A 21631-nucleotide genomic window follows, 5' to 3' on the forward strand; every position below is an offset into this window, starting at 1 on the left:
CCCCATGGACTGCAGGACGCCAGGCCTCCCTGTCACTCACCAACTACTGGATCTTACTCAAATTCATGTCCGTAGAGTCAGTGATGCCATCCAACCATCTCATCCTCTTTCGTCCCCTTCTCCCACCTTCAATCTTCCCCAGCATCAGGGTCTTGTCAAATGAGTCAGTTCTTCGCATCAGGTGGCCAAAGTATTGGAGCTTCGGCTTCAGCATCAGTCCTTCCAATGAATATTCAGGACTGATTTCCTTTAGATTGGACTGGTTGGATCTCTTTGCAGTCCAAAGGACTCTCAAGAGTCTCCTCCAACACCACAGTTCAAAAGCATCAATTCTGTGCCCAGCTTTCTTTCTAGTCCAACTCTCACATCCATACATAACTACTGGAAAAACCATAGCCTTGACTAGATGGACCTTTGTTGGCAAGTAATGTCTTTGCTTTTTAATATGGTGTCTAGGTTGGTCACAACTTTCCTTCCAAGGAGTAAGCGTCTTTTAATTTCATGGCTGCAATCACCATCTGCAGTGATTTTGGAGCCCCCAAAAATAAAGTCTCTCACTGTTCTCATAGTTTCTGCGTCTATTTCCCATGAGGTGATGGGACCGGATGCCATGATCTTAGTTTTCTGAATGTTGAGTTTTAAGCCAACTTTTTCGCTCTCCTCTTTCACTTTCATCAAGAGGCTCTTTAGTTCTTCACTTTCTGCCATAAGGGTGGTGTCATCTGCACATCTGAGGTTATTGATAATTCTCCTGGCAATCTTGATTCCAGCTTGTGCTTCTTCCAGCCCAGCGTTCCTCATGATGTACTCTGCATAGAAATTAAATAAGCAGGGTGACAATATACAGCCTTGAGGTACTCCTTTCCCGATTTGGAACCAGTCTGTTGTTCTATGTCCAGTTCTAACTGTTGCTTCTTGACCTGCATACAGATTTCTCAGGAGGCAGATCAGGTGGTCTGTTATTCCCATCTCATTAAGATTTTTCCACAGTTTGTTGTGATCCACATAGTCAAAGGCTTTGGCATAGTCAATAAAACTGAAGTAGATGTTTTTCTGGAACTCTCTTGCTTTTTCAATGTTCCAACGGATGTTGGCAATTTGATCTCTGGTTCCTCTGCCTTTTCTAGATCCAGCTTGAACATCCGGAAGTTCATGGTTCACGTTCTGTTGAAGCCTGGCTTGGAGAATTTTGAGCATTACTTTACTAGCATGTGAGATGAGTGCAATTGTGCGGTAGTTTGAGCATTCTTCGGCATGGCCTTTCTTTGGGATTGCAAATATTTGATAAATGAATGAACAACATTATGGAAGTCTATAAGACAATGGTGGCCAGAGCCATGGGATAAATGTCAAAGATAGAGCCAATAGAGCTTTTAACTATTCATTCATTCATTCAACAAATACTTGTGGAACATATATATATGTTCCAGGTGCTGGGGGTAGTGGTTTTAACATAGACACAAATTTCCAAATACACAATGAAAAAAGTAATCATAATAAAATATCAGGTTTCTGAGACAGTAGTGTTGTGAAAAGTGAAAGTCACTGAATCGTGTCCAACTCTTTGTAATCCATGGACTGTAGCCCACTAGGACCCTCTGTCTATGAATTCTCCAGGCAAGAATACTGGTAATCAGGGCTTAAAGTGGGGGGAGGGAGTGGGACAGGGTGTGATGGGGTGGGGAATAAAGACTGTGATTTGAAATGGAGAGGTTAAAAAAAAATGAAATGGAGAGGTTTGGGAAGACTTCATGAGAAGGTGGCCTGGAGCTAAGATCTGCGGAAGATGAGGGAGCTGGCCATGGAGCTGTCTAAGGCAGAGGACCAGCACGTGCAAAGACCCGGCAGGACTCCAGGTCAAGATTTTTGGGTGACCTCGTGGGTTGGGGGAACATCAAGGAGGCCCTGTTTGACTGGAAGAGAGCAAATGAAGGAGAGAGTGGAAGAGATACGGGAAGAGCCTTGTGGTGTACAGGCAGGACTTTTACTCCCAACAAGGGGGCCTGTGGGACACAGTGGCTTGACCGGGGTGTTCATAGGTGCCCTCTGATGGGAGGGGGTACAGACTGTGGTGGTTGAGATCGGGAGCCTGGGGATGAGGTGGAGGAGACTGGTCCAGGTTAGCAAGGAGTAGGGCTGGCCAAGCAAGGAGGTGAAGGAGGGAGGGGTGAGAAGAGGGTGGATTTTGAGTATGTTCCTGAGGTGGTACCACTCTTGGGTTTCATGCAGAGGAAGGCAGTGGGTCTCTGCCTAATTACCCTGTCCTCACACCCAGATGCCCTGGTGTTAGCTGGTGGGCGAAGGAGAGGCCAGGTCCTGCTTGAAAGGGGGCTGGGCTGGGTCTGGCCAGGTGCTCACCCCCGCCCCCACCCCACGGCTCCTCCTCCTCCACCCCCTCCCAGGGCGACAGTTACAGGCAAAAAAGAGGAAGTGGTAGCTAGCTAGCAGAGGCAGGCAGGCAGGCGGGCGGGCGGGCGGAGGAGGCCGCGAGGGTGCGCGGACCGGCCTGGGAAGGCGGCGGCCATGGAGCTGTGGCGCCAGTGCACCCACTGGCTCATCCAGTGCCGGGTGCTACCGCCCAGCCACCGTGTGACCTGGGATGGAGCCCAGGTGTGCGAGCTGGCGCAGGCCCTCCGGGATGGTGTCCTTCTGTGCCAGCTGCTCAACAACCTGCTGCCCCATGCTATCAACCTGCGGGAAGTCAACCTGCGTCCCCAGATGTCCCAGGTGAGATGGGCCACAGACAGGCCTGCCGGAGGGTGGGTGGTGGGAGGCACCCCAGGCTGGTACCCAGGAGGTTGATGCACTGCACCTCTGGGCCAGCAGTGAAGAGAGGAGGCTGGCCCCCACTCTGGGCCTGGCATGGGGGATATGTGGGGGTCCTAACACTGAAGATTCAGGGGTGGCCTTCCCAAAGTTAACAGGAATGGGTTCCCATGTCTAGGCTGAAACCTGGCAAACTTGGGGTTAACCCAAGTCCAAAACCTCAGGCTGACTCCGCTGGAGATTTAGACCCCAAAAGGGACTTGCTAGGGGTCCGGAGGGGGCCCTAGGAATCTCCTGGGTGGCCAATAGGGCACCTGAGGTTTTGGACTCCCCTGACCCTGCCACCCTCTAAGATTCTGACTGTGGGGGAAGGGCCTCCTCCTATTCCTTCCCCCACATGCGTCGCCTCCTCCTGGGCCCTGGGCCCCTTCCTTCCCCTCACATCTTCCCCTTGGCTTCCTGCCGGGGCCTGGGGCAGCAAGGGGAGGGTGGGGGGACTGTGGGTCTGGGACTCTGGTCTTCCTAGCTATGTCCATCCCAAGAGGTACATTGAGGCAGGACCCAGTCCCAAAGAGCCCTGAGACTGGGTTTCTGGGGTTTGGGGGAACCTAGAAATAGCTGCTTTTTCTCTGTAGGGATTTCTGCAAGGGCCCCAGGGTTCAGGGGGTGGTGGATTTGACTTCAACCTCCCCGGCTCAGGAAATATATTCAAATCCCTATTTGAATGCGGTTGGGTGGGGGAGGTCACTGGACTGGATTCTTTCTCTGTTGTACCTTCTCTGGTTCCCTCTGGCCTCTTGAGCCCTGGATGAAACGTAATGTCTGCTGATGGCTGGTGGTTGGGGGCACCCTGCCTGCCCTGGGTATCTGAGGGGACAGTAGCCATACAGCCCTCAGGTCCCACCCTAGGATGAAAGCCTCATCTGGAGGTGCAGTGGACTGATGGTGGGGGGCCCCTTCTGGGGGTAGATGGGGGGGGGGCGGCCTGGGGCACTGCCTTTTTTCTGGTTTGAGATGCCACGTGCAGATGGGGTAGGAGCAGTAAGTGATTAGGGATGGGTCCCTGGGGGTGTTTCCTGGTGACAGGTCCACACGTGGGAGAGATGGGTGGTTCACCCTCCCTGAGCACAGGCAAGCTTCCTGAAAGAATGAGGGAACCCCAGAGATCCCCCCACCCTGGCCAGCTGTTGTGGCCACAGGACATCCCAATTATGCCTACATGTGTTTGCACACAGAAGGAAGTAGCCCTCGGATCAGTCAGGCCTTTGACCTGTGGGCAGTCAAGACCCAGTGTGGCTTCAATTGCCGCTAATGGGAAAGTGGTTAGACCTAAGGATGAACTTCCATCCTTGCCTGCATCTTCCCTACAGCTGGTTTCTGATAATGGGCAGTGGGGTATGGCATTAACCTCTAGGAGGGCAGCTGCAGGGACTAATGAATCCTGATTTTCTGTGCTGGTCAATGCCAAGGACCCAAGTCTCAGTCTGGCCCTCAAGGAGTTCCCAGACTGGAGAAGACAGACATTCCCTAGCCCGGTGTTGTCAGGACTGAGACAAAGGGAAAAAAAATTCTGGGCTGAGGGCCCTGGAGCAAAGGCAAAAGATTGCCTGGGGGAGTTGGACTTAATGCAAGAGGGGACATTTGTGCTGGGTTTTGAAGAGTGAGTAGAAGTTTTCTTATTGCCCTGACTCTGGTGCCTAGCTGTGTCAGACCCTGCACTGGGCAAGGGTGTTCCATGATCCTCCCTATCTGGGAGCTCTGGGCCTTCCTGCCATGTGCATTTTATCTCCTTTTGAAGCGCAATCCTGTGCCCTGTTCACAGTGGGGCCATGCGCGGGAAGCTAAAAGGTAGTCATTTTAAACCAAAGGGAGGTGTCCCAAGAGCAGCCTCTTTAAGTTTGCAAGTCCCTGTCTGTCAACAGATTTAAGCCAGGGCTATGAACTGCCAGTGAGGTGTGGAAGGGCAGAGAGAGAAAAGGGAGGGATCCTGATGGGGGTGGGATGGGGCGGAGGACACACAATGCCACAAATAAAGGTGTGGACCCTGGAATGAGAATGCTTCTCAGTTTCTCTCATTTCCTCTTGAGAGTTCCTCTGCTTTTGCTCCACTCTTTCCTGGGTAGAGTGGGTAGAGCATATTTGTTCATTCATTCATCCACGGTGCTGAGACAGTGGGACAAAGGCATACACAAACCCCTGCTGTCAGGACTTCCCTGGTGGTGCAGTGGTTAAAACTCCATATTTCTACTGCAGGGGACATGAGTTCGATCCCTGGTCAGGGAACTAAGATCTCACATGCTGTGCAGCACGATAAAAAATAAAGTACTCCTCGCCACTCCAAAAAAAAAAAAAAACAACCCGTTGTCAAAGAGCTGACATTCTAACAGGAGACACGGGGCAAATAAGGCAACATATACATTGTCAGGAGTGGTAGGTGGTCTGGAAAAAGGGGGGCTTGGGAGTGTGGGGCTGCACTTTCGCATGTGAGGTCTGGGAGACTTCCCTGACGAGGTGACATTTGAGCAGAGACCTGGGCAAAGTGAGGGAAGAGCTGGGTGAGTCTAAGGAAACAGAGCTCCTGGCAAAGGCCCCAAGGTAGGAGCAGGTCAGTGGCTACATAGTCGTGCTGCGAGGCAGTGAATGGGCTGGCTGTGTGGGCAGAGTTCATGGGTGAGGTCAGATTGAAGTGGGTCTCCATGCTGGATGGTCTCTCTGAGATCTGAGACCCAGAGAGAGGATGATGTCATTACAGATGGCCACAGGGGTGACCGGACCCTTTGCTGTCTCTGGGAGCCCAAATTCTGGGTGGCAGACATGAAATTTTAAAGCTGAGAAAGTAGAGAGGAAGAGATGAATGTGACCGTCATTGTGGGAAAGATCCCACCAGGACGGGGGAGCTGATTATACTGGGAGTGTGGGCGGTCACTGGAGCCAAGATGATGAATCTTTTTTTCAGTTCCTCCGCTGTGTGACCTTCAGTTCAGTTCAGTCACTCAGTCGTGTCCGACTCTTTGCGACCCCATGAATCACAGCACGCCAGGCCTCCCTGTCCATCACCAACTCTCGGAGTTCTCTCAAACTCATGTCCATCGAGTCGGTGATGCCATCCAGCCATCTCATTCTCTCATCCCCTTCTCCTCCTGTCCCCAATCCCTCCCAGCATCAGAGTCTTTAGGAATGTTATTTAACCTCTCTGTACTTCCGTCCCCAGCCAGTAAATCCTGGCACCGTCAGTAGAGGCAGGGAAGGGAGAGGGTGGGAAGGTTAGAACAGGAGGGGTGGGCTGATGCTGGAGGTGGTGGTGGTGGCACAGAGGCGCCAGATCTGGGCTCACAGCCCGGCTGCACCACTTCCTGGTTTCACCTCTCTGAACCTCAGTTTCCCCAACTGTGAACTGTGGCTAAAAATGGCACCTTTGAGGGGAGGACTGTTGTAACATTTCAATACCGCTCGGCATAGTGTCAACACCTGATGTGCTGTGCTGTGCTCAGTCACTTCAGTTGGGTCCGACTCTGTGTGACCCCATGGACTGTAACCAGGCTTCTCTGTCCATGGGATTCTCCAGGAAAGAATACTCGAGTGGATTGCCATGCCCTCCTCCAGGGGAGCTTCCCGACCCAGGGATCAAGTCTGCCATAAACTCTCGCTAAAAAATCTTCTTAGGAAAGATGAGGGAAAATGGGAGGGTTGGTAACATAGCATAGCTTGTAGGAGTTTGGGTTAGGGCAGTGGTTCTCAACTGGGGTGGTTTTGCTCCCCCAGCAGGGGACCTTCGGCGATGTCAGTCTGGGTTGTCACTTCTGGGAGCTGCTACTGTTATCCAGTGGATAGAGACTGGGGATGCTGCGCAACATCTGACAATTTCACATACAACAGAGTATTATCCTGCCCCAGTGTCAACAGTGGGATTCCTAGGTGGGACAGTGGTAAAGAATCCTCCTGCCGGTACAGGAGATGTGGGTTCCATCCCTGGGTTGGGAAGATCCCATGGAGGAGGAAATGGCAACCTACTCCAGAATTCTTGCCTGGAAAACTCCATGGACATAGGAGCCTGGTGGGCTACAGCCCATGGGGTCTCAAAGAGTTGGACAAGCCTGAACACGCATGCACCCAATGTCAACAGGGCTGACTTTGAGAAACCCTGTGCTGGGGGACAGAGAGCCTGGTAGAATCTTTAAAATATTTGATGATTCTTTTGTTAAATAATATGTGTGTATTGATCAAAGTTCTAAACACGTAAAAGGTGTGCAGAGAAAAATATAACCTCTGGCCATCTTCCTCAGATACCCAAGTCCTACTTTCCCCTGTAAGTGACTACTTTTTTTAAGCTGACTATATATTCTTACAGAATTTTCTCATGCACATAGAAATTTAGGCTCTTACTAACTACACTTCTCTCTTTCTGTGAAAGACAACATACTATCTGTATACCCTGCTTTCATCACTTTAATCATCACCTTGGTCATCTTTCCAAATCAATTCATACAGTGTTCCCATTCTTTAAAAAAAAAAAATGACTGCAGCATCGCTTCTTGGCCTTTTGTCTAAGATCATATGTAAAAAATTGACTGCAGGATATTCTAGATTTGTTCATTTACTAAACAAACTACTTATATTGGGACTTACCATGTGCCAGGCATTCTTCTAAACTAGGGGCTGGCAAACTACAAGAGGGCTGAATCTGGACCACAGCATGTTTTATAAATAAAGTTTTATTGGCACACACCCATGCCCATTTGTTTATGTATTATCTATGGCCAATTTCTAGTTACAATTCTACATTTGAGTAACTGACAAAGAGAGTATCTGGCCTATCGTGCTGAAGACATTCATTATCTAGATGTTTGTAGAGAAAGTGAGCTGATCCTTGGTTTAAACACTTTCTACACACTGACTTAATCTGCACACTGCATCTGGGAAAACTGAGACACAGAAGTTAAGTCCCTAGCTCCAGGGTAACCAGCTTGAAAAGGACAAAGTCAGAGATCTGAACCCAGGCAGCCTGGCCCCAGGGTCCTTATTCATTTTTTTTCTTTCCTTTTTGGCTGCCCTGTGTTGGCATGTGGAACTTCCCCAATCAGGGATTGAATCCATGCCCCCTGCATGGACTCTTAACCACTGGACCACCAGGGAAGTCCCTCAGAATCCCTACTCTCTCTCTCTTTTAGAATCTTTGCTGTTAACTTACTCTAAACTCAATTCCATGGCTCAGCTGGGCAATGGTTTATTTTACCATCACTCCTATTGCTGGGCACTTGTATTGAACCAGGCTTTTGTTCTGACACACTTACTGTGATCAGTAACCTTGTCCATGAACTGTTTTTCGGCTCCTCTACTGTGTGACCCTGGGCATGTTACCTAACCTCTCTGTGCTTCCATTTCCTCATCTCTAAAATGGAGATAATAAGTCCTTATGTGAAAGTATTGTTGTGAAGGATAAATGAGTTACTATAAAGAACATAGAAAAATATCTAGTTATATACAAATGCTGTTATTGCAGCCAGATACATGAGCAAGGATATCCATGGGATGAATTCTCAGAAGGGTTTCTTGGCCCAAAGCAGGTGAGTCTGTGTTTTTGGTAGATCTTGCCAAATTGTTTTCTGTATGGGATTGTTCCCATATGCGTTGTTCCAATTACATTACCTCTGACAGTGAGAATGCTTGTTTCTTCATTGCCTTGCCAACAGTTGTTAAGCTTTTGGAGTCTTGCCAACTTGGGTGATAAATGAAGCTCATTATGACTCAGTTTACATTTCTCTTAGTCTGAGACTGAGCATCCTTTCTTATAAGAGTTATTTTTATTTTCTTTCTGCAAACTAATATTTGTTCATATCACGTTTTTCCCTTCTAGGACTATTGCCCCCTTTTTTATTGATTTTTAGGAACTCTTTATATATTGAGCTGTTCTGAATTTCAAGTCAGGTACTTAGCAGCCTTGTGGTCTTGGAGAAATAAATGACTTAATCTATCTGAGCCTTATCTACATGGGGGTATGGACAGCATTGTTATCTCAGGGTTGTGTGAAGGTTCAGCATGATAATGTAGGCTAAACTCTTATCACAGTGATTGACATATGATTGATATATAGTATGTAAATTAATGGGAGTCATTCTTTTTGCTAATTCGATTTCAGTGGGTCTGAGCTTGCCTGTAGTATGTGGTATAGGTCAGGGTGCAAAATGTTAGTTGCTGTAGTGAACTGGATTTCTTCAGTGAATTTAAAGAATTTCCTTCTGGTTTATATCACAATCTGGTTTGGGTCAACTGGGGGATTAAGAAAATATTCCTTCTTTATATATATATATATATTTCTTTTATTTATTTCTTTATTTTTTGGCTGTACGGGGTCTTAGTTTCTGTGCAGGCTTTTTCTCTGGTTTCGCTGAGCAGGGGCTACTATCTAGCTGTGGTGCAAGGGCTTCTTGTTGCTGTGGCCTCTGTTGCTGCAGAACTCAAGCTCGGGGCTCGCACGTTCAGGCTCTAGAACACAGGCTCAGGAGTCATGGTATACCAGCTTAGCTGCTTCAAGGCATGTGGGGTCTTCCCGGACTAGAGATCGAACCCACGTCTTCTGCATTGGCAGGTAGATTCTTTACCATTGAGGTACCAGGGAAGCCCAGCCATTCTTTACAAAGTCCCTACAGGACCTGGGCTCCTTCTGTCTCATGGCCCCACCCTCCCTGAAGCCCTTGGAGTCAGAAGGCAAGGAGGGAGTGACGAGGAAGGAAACCCTGGGAGGTTTTCATGGACCAGACCCAGAAGTGGCACCATCACCTCCATCCTTGTTCTGTTGGCCAGAACTTGGTTATGTGGTCCCATCCAACTGCAAGACAGGCTGGGAATGTAGTTTAGCTCTGTGCCAGGAAGGACAGGGAAATGGGTTGGGTGGATATAGAGGAGGCAGTGACAGAGGACCCCTGGGTGATGCCTAGCTGCCTTCGGCGATGTAGCTTTGGAGGGGGCTGGCTCTGAGGAAACCTCTGTGAGGTGGGGGAGCAGGACATGGACCAGAGCCATGGGGAAGGACTCAGCTGGGGACAGAGTGGGGCCTGGGTACAAGGAAATCTCAGCCCAGTGGGTTGGCTTGGATTGGGTGGAAGGCCTCATCTAAACGTGCCCATCAGGGCTGATGGGGATGGAAGCTTGAGAGAATCAATATTTGGTGCCGTGTCTTCTTTCCCATTCCATTCTGTTCACTGACTTCCTCTCTGGGCCCAGTACCGGGAAATGTCACCCTTCAGGACTTCATGGAGGATGCTGGAAACCCCTAGCCCTTCCCTTGCTCTCAGCCCTCCCATCCACGGATCCCCTTTGAGCAAAAGGCAAAATCTTCAGCATGATCCGTAAGATCCTATGCGTTTGGTCTCTGCCCGCCTCTCAGCTCTCATCTCCTCCCTCACCCTACTGCAGCCACATGGGCCCCCTCACTGTTCTTAGAACTCACCAGGTACAATTCAGTCCCAGGGCCTTTGCACTTGCTGTCTTTCTCCACAAATCACTCTTCCCCTCAGTTCTTTTATCTCCTGAAGGTTTCTTATCAGAGAGATTTCTGCTGCTTTCTTTATATGAAATTGCATCCCCTGCCCTGTCTGCCACCCCGCCACACTCCCACCACAACATCTTCCATTCTCTTCCCTTTTTAAATTTTCCTCTGTAATACTTAGTGGGCCTTCCCAAGTGGCTCAATGGTAAAAGACTCTGCCTGCCAATGCAGGAGATGCAAGCTCTATCCCTGGGTTGGGAAAATCCCCTGGAGGAGGAAATGGCAACCCACTCCAGTATTCTTGCCTGGAAAATCCTACGGACAGAGGAGCCTGGCAGGCTACAGTCCTTGTGGTTACAAAAGTGTTGGACATGACTTAGTGACTAAACAACAACAAAGTAGTACTTAGCACTCGCTGACTTACCATTGATTTTTTTTTTAACTTAAAAAAATTATTTACTTATTTGGCTGTGTTGAGTCTTAGCTGTGACATGCGTTGTGGTGCATAGGCTAACACAGAGCTCAGTAGTTGTGGGGCAGGGGGTTAGTTGCCCTGCGGCATGTAAGATCCCCCTGGACAAGGGATCACACTTGTGACCCCTGTGTTAGAAGGCAGATTCTTAACCATTGGACCACCAGGGAAGCCCCAGACTTACCATAGTTTTTTAGCTTATTTGGTTATTATCTGCTTCCCTCATTGGAATATCAGGGGAAAGCTTTTTGTCTGTTTGGTTCACAACTGTGTCCTCAGTTCCTAGGACAGCACTCAGCGCATAGTAGGTGCTTAATAAAATTGTTGTTGATGTTTAGTTGCTGAGTCGTGTCCGACTGATTTATGACCCCATGGACTATATTACCTGCCAGGCTCCTCTGTCCATGGGATTTCCCAGGCAAAGAATACTGGGGTGGATTGCCATTTCCTTCTCCAGGGGATCTTCCTGATCCAGGGATTGAATTCTCATCTCCTGCATTGGCAGACAGATTCTTTACCACTGAGCCACTGGGGGAGCCCCACTCAATAAAACATTGATCAGATATTCATTCATTCAGTCATTCAATACAGGGTTTGCTGCTGCTGCTGCTAAGTCACTTCAGTCGTGTCCGACTCTGTGTGACCCCATAGACAGAAGCCCACTAGGCTCCCCCGTCCCTGGGATTCTCCAGGCAAGAACACTGGAGTGGGTTGCCATTTCCTTCTCCAATGTGTGAAAGTGAAAAGTGAAAGTGAAGTCGCTCAGTCGTGTCCGACCCCTAGCGACCCCATGGACTGCAGCCTACCAGGCTCCTCCATCCATGGGACTCTCCAGGCAAGAGTACTAAAAGGGTGCAAATAGTCTGACTCTCAGAACTAGATGGTATTAGAGAGTGGGGTGGTGAAAACCGGTTCACCGATCATTTGTAGATATTGGGAGTTGATGGCATTTTTATAAAGATTTCAGGAAAAGAAAAAAGATTCTGAAAGACCTGAGAGATTATATTGGACGTGTTCAGCAACGAAATGACTGCTTATCTCTAAGCACGGCGATGGTTAGCACCCTATAAACCGTCAGCGGTCTGCCTCCTGTTGTAAGCAGAGTTTAACTGATACAAAGTTTTGCCCACTTGTCGTCACATTGTTTGGGGCTGCTCTATCTCTGTGACCTACCACAAAGACTCTCTGACCTGCAAAGCCAAAAAAAGAAATTACTGTCTGCCTCTTTACAGAGTTTGCTGGTCCATCTCTGATTTAGCAGGTATTTGTTGAGTGCTTATGAATAGTTAGTGGTAGTTGGTAACTGGTGATTGAGAATGAATTACCTGAGATCATCCTGCCTTTACTAGTTCCAGGCTACATGACTTCAAGCAGTTTCCTCGTCTTTCTCATGTTTGGTTTTCTTGTCCGTAACATGGGGCAAATGAAGCCGATGATAATAGCAATAATAACAAAAATAATAAGGGTGATGAGGCTGCCACCCACCTCAGAGACATTTCTTTGTACTAGTTCCACCCACTGGGTGATGGAGAGCCCCACAATGAATGAGACACAGATCATGTTGCAGCTCATGGAAACAGATGAGGAAGTAGGCAGTTATGACAGAGTAACACACTCAATGATGGGTGGGTGGCACCCAGGGCATTGTGAGAACAGAGAGAAGGGAAGTCCCAGAAACAATCAGGGTAGGCTTCCTGGAGGAGGGGACATGCCATCTGACGGTGGGAAGTCAGGGTATATTTCAGGGGCCAAAAGGAGTTCTGTTTCTCTCTTGCTAAAACTAATGGTGCCAGGAAGTGGGCAGGACACGAGGGTATGCTGGATGAGCATATTTGGGTTTGTAAAAAAAACTCTGATGCTGGGAAAGGTTGGGGGCGGGAGGAGAAGGGGACGACGGAGAATGAGATGGCTGGATGGCATCACCGACTTTGTGGACATGAGTTTGAGTGTACTCCGGGAGTTGGTGTTGGACAGAGAGGCCTGGCGTGCTGTGATTCATGGGGTCGCAGAGAGTCGGACACGACTGAGCGACTGAACTGAACTGAACTGAACTGAACAATCTCACTAGATTACATTCTAACGATCTGACTACCTTGCAGAGATGGACTGTCCTTTGATATCCAGGAAGGTGTTCTGAGACCTGGACTTTAAGAGGAACATGAAAGTCAGGTCCCTTGGGGGAACACTGTTCTTAAAGAAATAAGGGATGTTCAGTTGGAGAAGTTTAAGATTTGAGGAAATTCTGAGCTTAATCTGCAGAAGTTTCGAGCAAGAGTCTTAGATCTCGTGACAGAAAACCCAACTGAAACTGGCTTAGTCAAAAATAATATTTATTACCTCACATAACTGAAAAGCTTGGGAGAGAAGGTCTTTAGGTCCAGCTGGATCCAGGGTCTTGACAATATCTCAGGAACCCTCTTCTCTCTTCCCATTGCCCTCCATCTCTTATCTCTGTTTTCTTTGAAGTGTTTTCCTCCATCTTAGTCATTCTTTGCCCTCATGGAGGTAGATATGAATGTCCAGATGTTCCAAAGTTTTATTCCTACAATTCTGTGTCCAGTGGAAAATGAGAGGGTCAATTTAATGGCCCCTAAACCCCAGATCTCTCTTTCATTGGACATGATCACTTGGGGGAGGGGGCAACATGTCCAATCCTGAACCCATTGCTGGGAGAATGCATGGTCTGATTGATCAGGCCAGATCACACGCCCATTCCTGGCATTGGTGTGGGAGTCAACTCTACTGAAAGGAACTAGACTGGGGAAAGGGCTATTTCATCCCAGGGAAATTGAGGTTACCAGAAAATCAGGGAGAAATCAAGAGGCAGTTGATCCATCGATATTTATCTTGGTATCAAGTGCTAAACTGCATCCAGAGTTTCTCAGTATCTGTAATACTGAAATTGGCATTTTCATTCTCTGTCCTGGGAGCTGCCTGTGCATTGTGGGAAGTTGGGTAGCATCCCTGACCTTCACCCACTCTTCCCTCCTAGGGTGGGACCATCAAAATGTCCCTGGGCATTGCGAAATATACCTTGGGGACAGAATTGACCCTGGGAGAACCACTGTTTTGGAGGGAGTGAGCTTCCTGTGTCAGAGAGGTGGGAGGTTGATGGGGGAGGGAGGTGAGTAGGGGGAGGTGGGTGGCACAGAATCTAAAGAGAAATGCACGATTAATTACTGGCTGGGGTAAAGATGAGATTGACAGCTTCTTCAAGTTAGATATTCCTTTATTTTATTATCGGGCAGCCAGCACTGTGCTGATGACTGGGGTGATGGGAAAAAACACCACAGATTTCCTCTCTGCTCTCCTGAGTTCGTGGCCTCATGGGAGAGAAGGCTGCCTGTGTTCTGTTTTCTGTGGCCGCTGTAACAAAGTTGCAAAAACTGGGTGGCTTGAAACAACAGCTATATTGTCTCAGAGTTCTGGAGGACAGTGGTTGGATATCAAGGCGTCAGCAGCATCTTGCTCCAACTCCAGGCTGTAGGGGAGAATCCCTTATTTGCATCTTCCAGCTTCGACCGGCTCCAGGCATTCCTTGGCTTGCGGCTGTGTTATTCCAGCCTCTGCCTCTGTCTTCACGTGACTGTGTCCTTTATGTCTGTCTGTCTGTGCATCTCATAATCTGGAATAATCTCCTCACCTTGATATCCTTTATGATGTTTTGCAAAGTCATTTTTAGAAAAATCGAAACCACACCCTCTGCATTGGAAGCACAGGGTCATTTTTTGGGGTGGGGGCTATGCTGGGTCTTTGTTGCTGCGCCGGCTTTTCTCTAGTTGTGGCGAGCAGAGGCTGCTCCCTAGTTGTGGCACACCGTCTCCTCACTGCGATGGCTTCTCTTGCTGTGGAGCATGGGCTTCAGTAGTTGCAGCATGTGGGTTCGGTAGTTGTGGCTTCCGGGCTCTTGAGCACAGGCTTAAGTAGTTGTGGGGCACGGACTTAATTGTTCCGTGGCATGTAGGATCTTCCCAGGTCAGGGCTCGAACTTGTGTCTCCTGCACTGTCAGGCTGATTCTTTACCACTGAGCAACCGGGGAAGACCACCCTCCATCCCCGGCCCTCTTTTCCAAATAACATCACATTCACTGGTGCCAAGGCCCTGATGTGGATGTATCTGGGGGCTTCCTTTCAACCTCCTGCAAATCAATAAAACACAGTAGGAAGTGTTGCAGATGGAATAAATCAAGGTTCAGGATGCTGAAGAGCAAACAGAGCAGGGTGGTCAAGGAAAGCTGAGAACTGAAGAATGAGGAGCCAGCCCTAGGAAGCAAAGGGGGGGGGGAGGAGAAAGCCTGTGCAATGGCCCTGTGGCAGGCAGATGAGAATGAAGAATCTGCTGGCTGAAGAAGGTGAGTCAGTGAAGGGGGAGTGGAGGGAAATGATGTTTGGGAGGAAAGCGCTTCGCTGGAAAATGCTTTGGGACTGTGTATGGAATTTAAATGGGATTGGAAATCTTTGGAGGGTTTTAAGCTGCTCTATGGTGAATGGACTCTAAAGGCAATAGAGGTGGCAGCAAAGGAACCTGGGAGGAGGAAGCTGATGGAGGGGTTCCAGGGAGAAGTGATGGGGCCTTGGACACGGAGCTGGGGACAATGCATCTGCCTCCCATTTTGGGGGGATTGGGCTGATCAGACTTGCTGACAGATTGGATGGAGGAGGGCTGGAAATAAATGAAAAAAAAGAGGCCAGATGATGTCAGCCTAAGGTTGTAGCTTAGGGACCCACACACATGGGGGTATCATTTGCTGAGAAGGGAAGGCTGTGGGAGATACAGCTTTTGGGGAGTTCTGATTGGGCCATCTGACCCTGGAGTTGGGAAGCAGCCCAGCGTGCTGGTTAGTGCAGTGGTTCCTTTTTTTTTTTTTTTCCAGTCCTGACTAGGGATTGAACCTGGGTCACAGTTCAGTTGTTCTTAACTGGGGAAAGCAGCTCTGTCCCAACAGGGGACATGTGGCAATGCCTGGAGATGTTTTGGGCTGTCATTACTGGAGGGAGTGGTGTGGTTCTGTGTTGAGTGGGTAGAGAACAGAAGTGTAGCTATTTGTCCTCTTGTGCCCAAGGCAAAGGTATAGTCAAAACTATGGTTTTTCTAGTGGTCATGTACGATGTGAGAGCTGGACCATAAAGAAGGCTGAGTGCTGAAGAATTGATGCTCTTGAATTGTGGTGCTGGGAGAAGACTCTTGAGAGTCCCTTGGATTGCAAGGAGATCAAACCAGTCAATCCTAAAATAAATCAACCCTGAATAGTCATTGGAAGGACTGATGCTGAAGCTGAAGCTCCAAAGCTTTGGCCACCTGATGTGAAGAGCAGCCTCACTGGGAAAGACCCTGATGCTGGAAAAGATTGAGGGCAAAAGGAGAAGGGGGTGGCAGAGGATGAGATGGTTAGATGGCATCACTGACTCAGTGGACATGAATTTGAGGAAACTCCGGGAGATAGTGAAGGACAGGGAAGCCTGGCGTGCTGCAATCCATGGGGTCACAAAGAATCGGACGCAACTTAGCAACTGATCAATAGCAAGAATGCCCAAGATAGCTGCCTGATTATCCGTCGTGCTAAGACCTAGAAACCCTGTTTGAGGGCCGTGGACTCTGGTTGCCTGGGTGCCAGTCCTGACTTTGCGATCTTGGATGAGTTGCTGAACCTCTCTGTGACTTGGTTTCCCCCCTTTGAATTGGGGGTGAGGATAATACCTACCTTATAAGGTTGTAGTGTCAAGGGACCAGAAGGGTGTAATGTCAAGAGACTGAAAGAGGAAAGTGTATCCACATCCAGGTCTTGGTACTTGGATTTTTTTTTTTTTTGGTAAATCTCCATCACTTGTCACTTTGATAGCTTGTTAATTCTCACTAAAGTGTGAATGACTGGTAGTCATAAGTTCCTCTTTCCAGGAGAACCTTCCATTTTCCTTGGAAACTGAAACCCTGTTGTAAATGACTTAATTAATGATTAATTTTGGCAGCACCATGTGGCTTGTGGGATCTTAGTTCCCTGACCAAGGATTGAACCCAGGCGACTAGCAGTGACAGCACAGAATCCTAACCGCTGGACCACCAGGGAACTCCCCAGGTTTTGGTACTTTGAAAACAATAATTTTAATGAAGTGGATGGGACTAGATTCAGAAAGTATAATGAATAACAACAGAAACAGGTCTCACTAACTGAGCACTTACTTATCTGCAAGTGCTGTTCTAAGTACTTATGACTTAGGTACCCCCGTGTTTCAGTTGTCTGTTACTGTGAAACAGACCAGCCCAAACTAAGTGACGTATGTCAATAACGATGTTATCTTTCTCACAGATGGGGTTCAGATGGGGCGTGGTGATGATGATTTTTCAGCTCTGTGAGGAGAAACCTTGAATATTTGGGGGCTGGCAGCACCTGGAACTTTCTTCACTCTCTGTGGGAGTGCCTAGGCTAGGATGACTTGAAGCTCTGCTCAGCTGGAGCTCTTGCCTGGAAAACTGGCATGTGGTCTCTCTCCGTGTGACTTGGGTTTCCTCACAACATGGTGACTGGGCTTTCAAGAAGGAGTGTGGAGAGAGAGCAAGTGTTTCTTAAGAAACCAAGGCAGAAGCTGGAAGGTTTCTCCTGACCTAATTAGGAATCATATGGTGCCACTTGGTTGTGTTCTCAGCGCCAAGCAAGTAGCTGAGACCAGCCTAGATTCAAGGGGTGGGGAAACAAACTCCACCTCTTGAGGGGGATTTGACAAGTCACACTGCAGAAGAGCATGCTGGATGGTGGTATTTTTTTGCCATCTTTGGAAAGCACAGTTATTAATAATTTCGCTGAGTCGTGTCCAACTCTTTCAACCCCATGGACTGTAGCCCGCCCGGCTCCTCTTTCCATGGGATTCTCCAGGCAAGAATACTGGAGTAGGTAGACGTTCCTTTCTCCAGGGGATCTTCCCGACCCAGGTTTCCTGCATTACAGGCAGGTTCTTTTACTGTCTGAACCACCAGGGATGCCCGCTACTAAGGCAACCCAGAGAGTAGTCATAGACTGAAGAAAAAAATAGAAGGAGGGAGTAGGACCAGGACCCTGGGGTCAGAACCGTTTAACAGGAGCTAGACCTTCAGGCTAAGGCTGTCTCAGGAAGCTGAGACCGTGGAGGAGGTATATTTGCTGCTGGAGAGGGAGAACAAGAGAAGGAGAAATACCTTGGCTTCTCTCTTCCTTCCACCCTCTGGTCTCTTGCCTGGGCCTCCCATTGGCTAGAACTACCTGGAAGGAAGGGTGCAAAGGCACCTGGGAAATGCAGTTCCCTCTGATACAGAGGCAAGCAAAGGAAGGACAGGTAGGCTCTGAGAGCAAGCAGGTAATAACCCTCATGGATCCTGAGCTAGTGACTGCCTCTTTGTGCTCAGAGTGTTGTCTCAGCTCCAGTCCTCTGGCCACCCGATGCAAACAGCTGACTCACTGGAAAAGACCCTGATGCAGGGGAAGGTTGAAGGCAAAAGGAGAAAGGGGTGGCAGAGGATGAGATGGTTGGATAACATCTGCAACTCAATGGATATGAACGTGAGCAAACTCTGGGAGATAGTGGAGGGCAGAGGAGCCTGGTTTACTACAGTCCATGCGGGGTCACAAAAGAGACATGACTTAGCGACTGAATAGCAATGAAGTGTCTTGGTTAAAGAAAGCGCCTCTTCTTGCTGTTTGTCTGAGAATCAGTTTTAAGCAATGGTTTCTTTCCAGTGGCAGGGCCCTCCTAAGCTTTAATGGCTCTGCTGCCTTTACTCTTCTTGTTCACTCTTAGATCAAACCCAGATCTCGTTTCTTAGGACTCTCCTTATCACATGCCCCCAGCTAACTGTCTTCCTTCAGATAACCCATCAGAGATCTGCCTCTATGATTATGTCTTCAGCTTCCTCCAAGTTCCCTCTCATCGAGGAAGAACACCCACAGTGCTTTCATGACTCCTCAAAGGATGGGGTTTCCAGAACTTCTCCCTGGAGAAGACAGCCACAGGGGTGGCTGTCTTGTGCTTATTTGCTTGGGGGACCTTGAGTGACCCCCAGATGTTTGCAGCATTTGAGCATCCCAAGAGATGTGGGGCTGTTGCCTTCAATCTTAGCTGTGATTGAGCGGGGGACCAGGGGAGAGTTGGAGAAAATGCTTCAAAAGACATCAATCATTTGTACTTGGGACTTCCCTGGTGGTCCAGTATGCAGGGGCTGTGGGTTTGATCTCTGGTCAGGGAACTAAGATCCCACATGCCTCATGGCCGAGAAATCAAGACATAAAACAGAAACAGTGTTGTAACAGATTCAATAAAGACTTTAAAATGGTCCGTATCAAAAACATCTTTTTAAAATGTTAAAAAAATAATTTGTGCTTCCCTCACAGGGACTCTGGGAGATAACGGCAGGATGGTGGGATGCTCCCATGGCAACACTTGCCCGTTTCCCTCATACAGCCCCAGGTTTGGTAAATCAGCGCCAGACACCACCCGCGGCTCCCTCCCTCCTGCTCCCACTTTCTCACTCTCCAGCCACTCTGGTCTCCAACCTCTTCCTTCAAAGCACCAGGCAGGGTCCAGGCTCAGGGGCTTTGCACTAGCTGTTCCCTCTGCCTGGAAGGGTTTTCTTCCAGACACCTAACCAGATTAGTCCCTCCTTCAAGTCTTTTTTTAATTTAAAAAATTCTTATTTTGGGGCTGCTGTGGGTCTCTGTCGCTGTGCGCTGGCCTCCTCTAGTTGCAGCGAGCAGGGGCCACTCTTCGCTGTGGCGGGCGGGTTTCTCACTGCGGTGGCTTCCCTTGTTGCAGAGCACGGGCTCTAGGCACGCAGGCTCAGTAGTTGTGGTTGCCCCAAGGCATGTGGGATTCTCCTGGACTGGGGATCAAACCCGTGTCCCCTACTCTGGCAAGTGTATTCTTAATCACTGGACCATCAGGGAAGTCCTCCTACAAGTCTTTATTCAAATGTCACTCTCTCAGTGAGCCTCTTCTCTGGCCCCTTCATTTAGAATGGCACCCCTTCCTGGCATGCCCCGTCCCGTTATCCTACTTACTTTTCTTGCTTAATATTTACCACCTCCTATGGACAGGGAGGCCTGGCATGCTGTGATTCATGGGTCGCAAAGAATCAGACACGACTGAGCGACTGAACTGAACTGAACTGAATAAGCTATATGAACTTCCCAGGTTGTGCAGTGGTAAAGAATCCACCTGCTAATGCTGGAGACACAAGAGACATGGTTTCGATCCCTGGATCGGGAAGATCCCCTGGAGAAGGGAGTGGCAACCCACTCTAATATTCTTGCCTGGAGAATCCCCACGGACAGAGGAGCCTGGCGGGTTACAGTCCATGGGGTTAAAAAGAGTAGGACATGACTGAGCATGCATGCACCCACCCGCACACACACAAGCTATATACACACTCATGTAACACATTTGTTGTCTGTCTCCTGTCAGAATGTCAACCTTATGGAGGCAGGGATGTAAATCTTTTTTTTTTCTTCACAACTGTATTCCTGGCATTTAAACCAGTGTTTGGAACATAATAGAAAGTGAAAGTGAAGTCGCTCAGTCGTGTCCGACTCTGCGATCCCATGGACTGTAGTCTACCAGGGATTTTCCTGGAAGTGGGTTGCCATTTCCTTCTCCAGGGGATCTTCCTGACCCAGGGATCGAACCCAGGTCTCCTGCATTGCAGGCAGACGCTTTACCCTCTGAGCCACCAGGGAACATGATAGTTGCTCAATAAATATTTCTCTAATCAGTGAATGAGAGGCTGAATGATCAGAGACCCTTTGCATGCTATTCCCTTTGCCTGGAACACTTTTCCCCTACTTCACACTCTAAAATAATATTTACAGTAAGCCCCCTACATACAAACAAGCTCCATTCCCTGTAAGTCTAATTTTTTTATAAGTCCAGCAAAGTTAGACCAGATACCCAAAACTAACACAATTTATTATATAGTGCTGTACTGTAATGGGTTTATGATACTTTTTACACAAGCAGTGGGGCTTCCCAGGCAGCTCAGTGCTAAAGAATCTGCCTGCCAACGTGGGAGCCACAGGAGATGCGGATTCGATCCCTGAGTCGGGGAAGAGACCCTGGAGGAGGAAGTGGCAATCCACTTCAATATTCTTGCCTGGGAAATCCCATGGACAGAGGAGCCTGGTGGGCTACAGTCCACGGGGTCGCAAAGAGTCGGACAAGACTGAGCAGCTAAACAATGACAACTGCTCGGTGTCTGCCTCGCTACTAGACTGTAAGCTCTGTAGGGACAAGGTCCTGTCTGTCTTAGCCACCGCCCAGTCCCAGGATTTGGCATACAGCAGGCACTCCAGTGTTCTTGCCTGGAGAATCCCAGGGACGGGGGAGCCTGGTGGGCTGCCGTCTGTGGGGTCACACAGAGTCGGACACGACTGAAGTGACTTAGCAGCAGCAGCAGCAGGCATTCAACACATGCTTGCTGAATGAAAGTGTGGCCCTGACTGTTGGGAAGGGGATAGAGTGGAGATTCGACTGGTATTTTTATTTCCATGGTGACGATGAGGAAACAGAGGTACTGGGGAGGTGCAGTGACCCATCCAAGGTCCTTCAGGTTGCAGTTGGTTTGGCTGAGAGTCAAACCCTGTTTGATCCCCTGTACTGGTAGTGAGATGTTGAGTGCGTGCTAGAGTGGGAGGGGAGGGGATGGGGAGAGAGATGGGCTGGAGTAGGGAGGGTTTTGAATGCCAGGAAGAGGCGTTATACTCAGCACCTCTGCTTGCAGGCTTCGAAAAGGATGCACAGCACGCCCACCCTCTCTGGTCTGCAGGAAGAAGTCTTGCGAGCTCAAGATTAAGGGGCTGCAAGGGCTGAATGCTGCGGGGCCGCCCTTTCTCGGTCTCCCCCGAGCAAGCCCTGGTAACAGGCATTTCCTGTTTCCGGTCGGCTCCCTG

General features: G+C 48.9%; 1 protein-coding gene across 1 annotated transcript in view; it reads left to right on the forward strand.

The window, feature by feature from the left end:
* Positions 1-2446: 2446 nt before the first annotated feature.
* VAV1 (vav guanine nucleotide exchange factor 1) overlaps positions 2447-21631 on the forward strand; it is a 73306-nt gene continuing 54121 nt past the window's right edge. The window contains exon 1 of the mRNA XM_055430455.2: positions 2447-2727. Within this exon, the coding sequence (XP_055286430.1) occupies positions 2524-2727 (204 nt within the window). The 5' untranslated portion in view covers positions 2447-2523. The remainder of the gene's footprint in view (positions 2728-21631) is intronic.

The sequence above is a fragment of the Moschus berezovskii genome, chromosome 8 (genome assembly GCF_049115385.1).
Source record: "Moschus berezovskii isolate FMDL1 chromosome 8, NW_MosBer_1.0, whole genome shotgun sequence".
In the NCBI taxonomy this organism is placed as follows: Eukaryota; Metazoa; Chordata; class Mammalia; order Artiodactyla; family Moschidae; genus Moschus; species Moschus berezovskii.